Below are 10,665 nucleotides of genomic sequence, written 5' to 3'. Positions count from 1 at the left end.
GGGCTGCTAGAACAAATTGCCACAAACTTGGTCAGGCCCGGGTCCCTTAGCCAAGGAGCCTGTGGTATGGACCGTACCATGTCACAGCACTCGAGTCAGCCCGTCTGTGCCGTACTTGCCATCTATAAATGGGAGTAATCCTGGCACCAGCCTCACAGGGATATCTAACGAGGGGATGAAGTGAGTTCTTACTGGTAAAAAGCTTGGGCCAAGGATTGGTGCACAGTCTGCACTCAATAAAATCTTAGGTGTTATTATTAATACCATCGTATTATTCAATTGAAACCACAGAAATAGATTCTCTCACGGTTCTGGAGGCAGGTGTCCACACTCAAGGTGTCAGTAGGGCCATGCTCCCTCCGAAGGTCCTAGGGAAGAATCCTTTGCCTCTTCCAGCCGCGCTGGTGGTTGTCAGCCATCCTTGGCATCACTTGGCTCCTGGCAGGATAACTCCAATCTCTGCCTCCGTTGTCACTTGGTCTTCATCCCTGTGGGTGTCTCTGTGTCTGAATTTCCCTCCTTGTATCAGGACACCAGTCACTGGATTTAGGGACTGTCCTAATCATGTTCCCCTGAGATCTTTCAGAAAAGTGAGGAGATCCCCCTGACTGTGGCCTGTGAGTTATCTGGGGTCATGGGAATGAAGCCAGGATGGCCTCAGGGCCTTCCAGGGATAAAGTGACAGGCCAGGCAGACCTGGAGAGAGTTCCCGTTCTGGGCTGGCATGCACCAACTTCATCTGCGTTGGGATCCCAGCTGGGCTCTTTGGCTCTGTGGCCTGGGAACCTCCCTCACCACTCAGAACCACGGAGCACTCGATTTAAAATGAGGAACCCAATCCCCACCTCTCAGATTAGCAATGGTCAGTGTGGGTTAGGTGAGATGGGGCTTTTGTGTCAAGAGGGGACTTCTTACAACCAATTGTTTCTTAAATCAATAATCATGTATGTACTTTCCACCGCGCACTGCAGGGTCCTGTCATAGCGGCTGACCCTGTGCATGACGAGGGTCTTTCTGTCGGGGGAAATAGTTATCCAGTGACTGATGGATGTTGGTACAGCATTCAAATACCAGGGGACACTGGTGACGTTGGTGTGGCAGTAGGCGGCCACGGAATCCATGTTCTCCACCAGGGAGGTGGCGTTGACTGAGATGCCCAGGTTGCTTCCCAACACTGGGAGAAACAGGAAGAGGGAGCAGATTAGGGGTGGGGTGTGCCTCCCTGAGCTCCTTTCCTCTCCACGGGGGTTTGGGGTATGCTGGAGAGAAGCCAAGAACTCAACCATGAGGTCTGGGGTCTCGGGAAGTGGTCAGGATGGAGCAGAGAGGGCAGAGGGGTAGGGAGTGGACCGTGAGGCTGCTGAGGCGTGGGCCCGTCCTGGGACATCACTCTGGTGTGAGCTCCAATAATCGTGAGCTCTTCACATAGACACGTGACCCGATGGCTATTTCTGAACCCCCAAACCAGGAACCCTCATCCGAGGATCCAGGTGGCATTTGAATGACACATGATAAATGATCCCAATATTGGAGTCCCATTCACTTTACGAATACTCCCTCCAACCTTGCAACAAACCACAGTGGTGGACATTTCCCCAATGCCACAGAGGAGGAAACTGAGGCTCACAGAGGGAAGACAAACGGCCTAGGGAGTCAGAAGCAAATACAGGACTTCTTGTCTTCCAAGTCTGTGCCCTCCTCCCCCAGCCCGTGGAGCCCCCAGGAGCTGTCTGCAGGAGACAGAACTCCAGGGTGGCGCCACGATCTTCACCCCCTGCATAATCCTCCCCTCTCAAGTGTGAGTGGGGCCCATGACTTGCTTCTGACCTAATATGACAGAGGCTCGTGAATGGCACTGTGATCATTACCTTCTGCTGTGTAAGACTCCGTCTTGCCAGACTAGAGAAGGACACTTAGCTGACCTTGAAGAAAGGAACAGGCATAATGTGAAGTACCCACGGACAGAGCCACACACGGGACATTGTGGTGGCTTCAGGATCCCAAGAGTTTCCAACCAACAATCAGGAAGCAGCTAGCTGGGGCCCTCAATCGTACAGCTAGAAGGACATTATTTGGGCCACCAATCTGAATGAGCCTGGAAATAGATTCTTTCCTACTTAATTAAGGCTCCAGATGAGAACATAGCTCAGGTCAGTGATTTCTGAGACCCAGAGCAGAGGATTCAGCTAAGCCACGCCCAGACTTCTGGCTCAGCTACGCCTGGACTTTCGACCCCCAGAAGCAGTGCAATATGGGTGCTGTTTTAAGCTGCTAAGCTGGCGGCTGTTACACAGAGGTAGAAAACAAATGCACTGTCTGAGAGAGACACTGAAATCTTTAGAGGTGGTGAGTGATCCGTCCCTGTGCGAGGAGCTGGACAGCCATGTGCCAAGGCTCCCATGTCATCTGGAGGTGGGCGGAGGACTTGGATGACACGGTCCCCAAGGCCTTCAGGTCCGGCTCTCCCTGGGGTGGGAAGCGGGGCAGCCTGCCAACGCACCGTGAATCTCGAGCCAGCCGGTTGCTGTTTGGGTGTCGTTGCCAGCGTCCACCCGAACGGTGTAGTTTCCTGTGTCATTTAGCATAGAGTTTCTGATCACCAAGTCACCTGTTCCGGTCACTCTCTCCCGGCCGCTATACATGGGCCCAGGCTCCCGGGGATTGGGAGGTTTGTAGCTGAGAATCATATTTCCTGTGCTGTCCTGTGTGCCCTGGTACCAGCTGTATTCCTGGACATTCTCGGGGGCGTTCTCTAGGCCCAGGATACTCACATATCCCTTGATCCTTTGGACTTGGGTGATGAAGATTTGGCCAGAGGCCTGGCGGGCCAGCAGACTGGCTGACGAAGACAAAGAGAAAAAAGACACTTGGAGAGATCTACACCATCCAGGCATTGATTCCCAGAAACACTGGTGAACAAGCAAGAGTTTCCAGTTCCTGGAGGACTCCCCAGCCTGTCCCTTCCTCCATCCCCTCATCCCCTCCCCTGGTCCATTTTGTCCTTATCCTCTCCCAGCCCACTCTGTCCCTGGCCACTCAGCCCCCAATCCATCCTTACGTGACAATCAAGTAGATCTTAACAAAGCCCAGGTGTGACCCTGCTCTCCTCTGCTCTAGTACCTTCCATGGCTCCCCAGTGCTCTTAGGGTAAAGTTCCAACTCTTAGGCTGGCTTGTGAGACACTCCCCACAAAAGCTGGTCTTTATGACCCATCTAGCTTCCTTTTGGACCAACCTACCCCATCCCATCTGCACCACGTACCCCCTCATCCATTCATTTATTCATTCTTGTGTTTCTTTATCAGGAGACGTGACTTCCATGCTCTGTGCCCTGTACATACAAGCTCTCTTGACGCACCACACTTCCTCCTTACTATAGGCTTTGCACATTCTGTTCCCCATTCGTGACATACTGTTCCCTGCTTACATCTGCATCCTCCTTGTTGACTCATTTCTACTCATCCTTCAGTTCTCATCTCTGTCGTCTCCTCCTCCCTAGCCTGGGTCAGGTGGCCTCTCTGGGCTCCCCTCCTCCCATCCTTGACCTCTGGGGTCATCAGAGTCTGGTGACAAATCCATATGTCACACTGGACTGTGAGCTCCAGGAGGGCAGGGCTGGGCAATCTCGGTCACCACTGAGTCCCCAGCTACCCTGAGCACAGGGGAGAAGACAGGGGCAGTGTCCAACAATGATTGTCTGGGTGATAAATACTCCCCTAAGCCTGTCTACCTATGTCTGTGATTTGGTATCAAATTTGCAGCAGTGGGTGGGAACACATCACCACCTAAGACAGAGGCCAGTGCCCACTGCTCTGTGGGCACCAAGTCCCAGATGTGCAGAAGAGGCAGAGACGACTCAAGGCCCCAGCTTCAGGCCTTGGGGTGTGGGCATGGGACATGCCCAAGACAGTACTTGTGGCTGCCACTGAAGCGTGATAGCTGTGCATGTCAGGGGGTACGGAGGGTCCTGGGGGAAGGTGAGGGGTTGGGAAGGGATTTGGCCTGAGAGGTTGGGGAGGGCATCTCAGCACAAGGGGACACCCAGGAGGTGACTGCAGGGAGGTGAGGGTGGGGGTGCAAGCTCATTGCTCCTGGGGGTGGATGGAAATGGTGTATCTGGGGGGTGTGTGTCCCTGTGTGTGTGTGTGCGTGTGTGTGCCCATGTTCACACAGCCGTGTGCAAGTGTATATGCCACAGTGAGTGTGATGCTACGTCTGTGGGTCTGTGCAGGTCTGTGTCTATGGTGAGCTGTGCCCAGGTGTCTGAGCCCATGAAAGTCCTGGTGAGGGCCCTGTCCTCCTCCCTTCCCTCTGCCACTGCCCCGGGAGTTTGGGCTGTGCCCCTAGGTGCGGTGGCCCTAGCCCCCTTCCCGCCCTTACTCCCAGCTGCCCTTCCCTCAGCCCCGGGAAGGTGGTCAGTGCTCTCTTACCCACCAGCATGAGGCCCCTCCACAGGCTGCACCTGGGGCTGGAAAGGTCCATGAGCTGCCTGGGGTCCTGCAGGAGGAGGCTCTTTCCAGAGACGTGGCCGCCCCCTCTGCGCTTCACAGACCTGCGTCTCAGGGCCCAGAGGCTTCTGGTCGTGTCTCCCCAGTCCTCAGGGCGGGCTTTCCTCCCGGGTCTCTGACCAGCAGGGGTGGGGCCTGGGGGAGGAGGGCTCTTGGGAGTCAGCCCTCATCTTCATGGCTTTATGTTGCCTTCATTTATTATTTATTTATCTTGTTTTTGTATTTATTTATATTATTAATATTTTTTCCTGGTTATTAAAAAACAACACAGGCTCACTATTGGGAAAACTGGGAAATACCAAAAAGCACAACAAAGATAAGACATAAAAGTTGTTGATGTATGTCATGTTCGGTGTTTGTCATTTTGTTTAGAGACAGGCTCTCACTCTGTCACCCAGGCTGGAGTGCAGTGACACAGTCATAACTCATTGCAGCTTCTAATTCCTGGCCTCAAGAGATCCTCCTGCCTCGGCCTCCCAAAATGCTGGGACTACAGGCATGAGCCACTGCGCCTGGCTGGCCCAGTGTTTAATTTACCTTGTCCTGTGTTACAAATGGCTTCTTTTCTCCTCAACAGTACTATTTTCCAATATCATTAAATATTCTCCGTGGCCATTCTGAATGGCTGCAAGGCATGTTGTTATACACCTGATCCAAGTGTGTATAACCTGTTCCCTGCTGTTGGGGCTTTAGGCTCATCCTAAAATTCACCAATGGGGTGATGCTGGGATTAGGAGCAAAGGGTGTGTGTGCTCCCTGCAGAGGGGAGTGAGGGAGGAGGAGTTGAGCCGTGCGCAGATGTAATTACGGTAGGCATGTTGAGACCTGAGAGAGAGAGAGAGAGACAAAGAGAGAAAGAGACCAAGATATAGAGACACAAAGAGAGATGTGGGCTGAGTGAGACACAGAAAGCCCATTCTGCTAAGTGAAGTATCCCAAGAATGGAAAAACAAGCACCACGTGTACTCACCACCAAATCGGTATTAACTGACCAGCACTTATTTTCACATATAGTAGTAACATTCGTTGGGTGTCAGGCAGATGGGAGAGGGGAGAAGGGGATGGGTATATTCACACCTAATGGGTGCGGTGCACACCATCTGGGGGATGGACGCGCTTGAAACTCTGACTCGGGTAGGACAAAGGCAATCTATGCAACCTAAACATTTGTACCCCCGTAATATACTAAAATTAAAAAAAGAAAGCAAACTGCAATAGAGAGAGCGAGACAGAGACAGAGAGAGAACTCAGAAATGTTCAATCAACAAGGTCTTTCAAACTGTACTTGGGAATGTGTTTGTCTTTCATTTTTATAAAAATATTTTTATATAAGATCATTTGTTATAATTTAATGGACACCGTTTCTTAAAATCACCTGTAATAATTTGATCACCCAGCGATATACTCAGCATTTTTTTCTATGTATCTTTTCAGTTTCGGCATGTTATATACAGTATAGTTATGCACATATGCATTTTTTTTTTACCAAAGTGGAATCATATCATTAAATTTCCTTCTGTATTAGGACTGTTCAAACTTTAAAGCCAAATATAGTCAGAGGAAGTTGAATCTACACCTGTGGGTGTCTACTGGTTTATAAAATATCTCTGACATCTTCTGTTGTATCCTGAAAACTCACATGAGCTCCTGGAAGGAAGGAGCTGTGTCCACAGAGCACTGCGGAGGGAGGGCTTTGCAGGGCAGGGTCAATCCTGAGAGTCCGCCTGGCGTCGGAGTGGAGACACCAGGGACACAGCTGGACACGAATGTCGGCAGCTCCGTAGGGGACTCCCGGGGGGAGTGTTAAGGGGCCGTAACATGGTACCAGATAAGGCAAATGAAAGGGGTGATGTGAGTAGGTGATTCCTCGTAAATCAGAAATAGCATTAGCGTAATTCGGCCACTGCACTTGTGCGTGTATGTGAAAGTCATTGATCAGATACTGGCAAACCCGTGTCCATCGCAGATTTAGTCACGATAGCCAAGAAGTGGAAGTGACCCAGGTATCCAGTGACAGAGGAATGGGTAAGCAAAAGCATGTCTATCTGTACATGAAATATTATTCTTCCTTTTCAGAAAGGAATTGCTGACACATGCCACCAAATGGAAGCACATGAGGACATGGTGCTAAGTGAAACACGCCAGTCACAGAAAGACCAGCACTGTGTGATTGCACTTATCTGAGGGATCTAAAGTAGTCAGTTTCCCAGAGACAGCAGTAGAGTGGTGGTTTCCAGGAAGTAGGGGATGTCAAGAGTTAGGGAACTGCAGTTAATGGGGGTAGAGTTTCGGTTTTGCAAGATAAAAACGCTCTGGAGATCTGTTGCACAACACTGTGAATATACTTAATACCACTGAACCGCATGTTTAAAAATAGTTAAGATGGAAATTTTATGTTGTGTTTTTTCCACAATTAAAATTTAAAAAAAACCAAATAATGTGTTTTATTCCTTTAACAGAGCAAAGGAGAAAACCATATGCAAAATCATCTGACAAACTTTAATACCAATTCGTGATTAAAATGCTCAGCAATCTGGAAATAGAAGGGCGCATCTGCAGTCCAAGGATGGGAACTGCAATATCGCACTTTGATCTGAGAGACTGAGAACTTTCTCCCCCAGGACCGGAAACAAGGCAAGAGGGCTGCTGTCGCCACTTCCAGTAAACGTGTTGTAGCTCCTTCCCGGTGCAATAGAAACCGGAAAAGACGTAAGAGCTGTTCAGATCTTGCAGGTGGAGGTAACCCTGTTTTTCTTCACAGACGATATGATTGAGTACAGACAACATCTCCAGTTATCCACAAAGAAGCTACTAAACCAATGGATGACTGATGGAGGCGGTAGCGTATTGGTTCACACTACAAAATTCTTTTGGATATCTATATGTCAGCCAAGGACAAGTAGAAATAAAATATTTTTAAAAACTACACTTCACAGCAATATTATAAACATGAAATAAATTTACCAAATGTATGTAAGCCCTTTATTTGATAAATACAAAACATTGCTGAGACAAATAAAAGGAGACCTAAATGATATATATGTCCAAAATACATACATGTTTATACACACACACACATATGCATGCCATGTTCATGGAGGGAAAGACAATATTCTTAAAATACCAGTATTCTCCAAATGGATCCATAAACTCAATGCAATTTCAAACAAATTTTCAGGAAGAGATTTTGTAGAAATTGGCAAGTTGATTCTAAAATGTATACGGAAAATCAAAGAACTAGAATGTCTTAGCGATTGTGAAAATTACCACTCAATCCATTTAAGGAGACCCCCTGAATTGCCTGTCCCATCTCCCAGGATCCCACCACTTCCTCCACAGCCCCCACCGACGCAGCAGGGACACATCCAGGGCCAGGAGCTGTTTCCCAACAGGGCCCGATGGCTCCCAGCCGGGGGTCACTCCCTGGTGGCTGTCCTCATTCCTTGTCCCTGGGCACAAACTCCCAGCAGAGGGGTCTGCGTGAGCAAAGCCCCAGAGCCAGGGCAGAGTGACAGGTTCTGGGACAGGGAGGGGAAGGAGGGCCAGGCACCCTGTCTCTAGACAGGGGCAGCTGTCTAGAGATCAGTCTCAGAGGTTGGGTACAGCAGTGACCAAGGGGACACTGGTCCCTTCTCTCACCTCCCACAGCCCCAGTGCTCAGAACAGCCCAGCCCCTCTGCTGAGCGCTCGCCCTGCTCTGGCCTTGCGCTGCGTGGTCTGCGCCATCCTACCTACTCCTCACCCCCTCCCTCCCTGGGGTCCTGGCCACAGTCCTCTCCCATTGCTCCCCCAGGACTCGAATTCAGCCTGGGGAGAGCAGCCCCAGCCTCTGCCTGCGCAGCCCCTGCCACAGGTTCCTCCCGGTGACCTGTCCAGCTCCCTGCAGGACAGCGAGGGCAGCAGGGGGGTCTGTCACGTTCGCCTCCTGCTCTCTTCCCCCCTGAGACAGATCCTGCCCCTCTGTGCCTGGAGGAACAATGACACAGTAAGTGAACGAAAGGTGGCCTCCCGCTGCTTACAAGAAACAGAAATAACACTTAAGGGCTCAGGAAGGTTAAAATGAAAGATGACAAATGATACACTCTGCAAGTGGTAAACAAAAGACAGGGTGGCACTTTCCTAATATCAGATGAATGAGTCTCAAGGCAAAGTGCTTTAGCACAGGCGAAGGAAGGGAACTTCATAAAGATCAAAGCTTTATTCATCAGAATGAGATAAAAATTCTAAATACGCGTGCATCTACTTATGGAGCTCTAAAACATACAGAACACCAATATTCGCAGGGTTATAGCTGCTGTCGTGAGAGGCTCCAGGTGCTGGGAGACCCAATGTTCCCCCAACTGGACAGTGACTGTGTGAGGACAGCACCCGGGTCTGCTGTGCTGACCTCGACGTGCAGAGAGGGGACGGCCACATGTGGTTGCTGACGGGGGAGGAGGCTGCTCCCCCCTCCTGGGCCACCGCCATGGCCATGTCCCTCAGCCCCACCCTGACCCCCACAAACATCCACAGCCCAAGACTCACGGGTCCAGCCAGATGGAACTCATTATCATCTTCCAGAAAATGTCCCCCGAGGGGAAGGGTGTTGACAGGGAGGCAGGAGATGTGGTCGGGCTCCACATGGGGTAGGAACTGGGGTGACTCTCGCCCTCTCTGGCTGCAAGGTCCCAGGAGTGGAGGTGGGTGGTGACGGTCGATCTCCAAGGGCTGCCCAGGCCCTGACAGTGTCAGGGTGTGAAGTTCCTCCTCTGAGGAGGGTCACGGCTCTGACCTCGCCCCCGTCTTCCTGTGGGGCCTCCTCCAGGTCCTGCAGCTCTCAGTTCCCGAGAGAAGAACGTCGAGGAACAGCCTTTCCCCGGCGGGCCCTGGGACCTGCGCCCGGACATGCTGCTGCTGCTGCTGGCCCTGCTCTGGGGGAGGGCGGGGGTGCAGGGACGGGGAGGGTCCTGGGAAGGTTACACGCTGCGAGTGCAGAGTGTGGTGACGGTGCAGGAGGGGCTGTGCGTCCACGTGCCCTGCTCCTTCTCCTACCCCTGGGACATCTGGACTGACTCTGACCCTGTTCATGGCTACTGGTTCCGGGAAGGGGCCAAATCACACCAGAAGTCTCTAGTGGCCACAAACGACCCAGCTGGGAAAGTGCAGGAGGAGACCCAGGGCCGATTCCACCTCCTCAGGGATCCCGGGAGGAACAACTGCTCCCTGAGCATCAGAGACGCCACGAGGAGGGACGAAGGGTCGTACTTTTTTCGGGTGGAGCGAGGAACAGTGAAATGGAACTATGTATACAACAAGCTCTTTGTACACGTGACAGGTAAGGCTCAGGCTCCGGGTGCCCACAGGGGGAGGAGGTGGGGGCCGCAGGGCAGGGCTGGGCTGGGACCTCGTCCTGGGAGGGGCTGGGGGTGAAGCCTGTCGGGCTCAGGGGAGGAGCTGGACCAGAGCCTGAGCTCCTCTCAGGGCCGCACCTCGGACCCTCCCCCCTGATCCTGCGTGTCCCTGTCTCCTCCCAGCCCTGAACCACACGCCCCACATCCTCCTCCCGGGGACCCTGGAGTGCGGCCGCCCCTGGAACCTGACCTGCTCTGTGCCCTGGGCCTGTGAGCAGGGGACGCCCCCCAGCATCTCCTGGGAGGGGGCCTCTGTGTCCCCCCAGAGCCCCACCGTGGGCCGCTCCTCGGTGCTCACCCTCATCCCTCAGCCCCAGGACCACGGCGCCAGCCTCACCTGCCAGGTGACCCTGCCTGGGGCCCGTGTGACCAGAAGGAGGACCGTCCACCTCAACGTGTCCTGTGAGAGCTGGGCTGGGAAGCCTGGGGTCCTGCTGGGGGTCCCCAGGGCAGGGGGATGGGGTCAGGGCTGCACACGGGGTGCTGGGTCCCGGGATCCAGGTGGGGAGGGTCAGGAGGATGCTGGCTCCACCCTCCTCCCTGATGTGGCTCCTGGGGACAGAGGCCAGCGTCCACCCAGCCCTCAGCAGTGACGTGGGGCTGCCATGTCTCTCTGCCTCAGACTCTCCTCAGAACTTGACCGTGACTGTCGTCCGAGGAGACGGCTCAGGTAGGACGGGCCCTCGCTGGGCTGTGGGAGCAGGGCCTGTTCAGCCAGGGCAGGCGGGTCCTCCTCACCCTGGACTCACCCCGGTCACCTGAGACCCC

At 52.8% G+C, this 10,665-nt stretch overlaps 2 protein-coding genes across 2 annotated transcripts in view; one reads left to right on the top strand and one right to left on the bottom strand.

Moving 5' to 3' along the window:
• Positions 1-632: 632 nt before the first annotated feature.
• Positions 633-4,481, bottom strand: CEACAM18 (carcinoembryonic antigen-related cell adhesion molecule 18). Its single transcript, XM_012643010.1, has 4 exons — positions 4,430-4,481; positions 2,501-2,839; positions 953-1,174; positions 633-664 (listed from the first exon to the last, which is right to left on the bottom strand). Exons 1-4 carry the CDS (start codon positions 4,479-4,481, stop codon positions 633-635), a joined length of 645 nt encoding a protein of 214 aa, XP_012498464.1.
• Positions 4,482-9,361: 4,880 nt separating this feature from the next.
• Positions 9,362-10,665, top strand: part of LOC105809257 (sialic acid-binding Ig-like lectin 8) — a 4,141-nt gene continuing 2,837 nt past the window's right edge. The window contains exons 1-3 of the mRNA XM_012643009.1: positions 9,362-9,821; positions 10,021-10,299; positions 10,520-10,567. Coding sequence (XP_012498463.1) covers positions 9,392-9,821; positions 10,021-10,299; positions 10,520-10,567 — 757 coding nt within the window. The 5' untranslated portion in view covers positions 9,362-9,391. The remainder of the gene's footprint in view (positions 9,822-10,020; positions 10,300-10,519; positions 10,568-10,665) is intronic.

Source organism: Propithecus coquereli, unplaced genomic scaffold (assembly GCF_000956105.1).
Source record: "Propithecus coquereli isolate 6110/MARCELLA unplaced genomic scaffold, Pcoq_1.0 Scaffold193, whole genome shotgun sequence".
Classification (NCBI taxonomy): Eukaryota; Metazoa; Chordata; class Mammalia; order Primates; family Indriidae; genus Propithecus; species Propithecus coquereli.
This window is presented reverse-complemented; position numbering and strand designations above follow the sequence as displayed.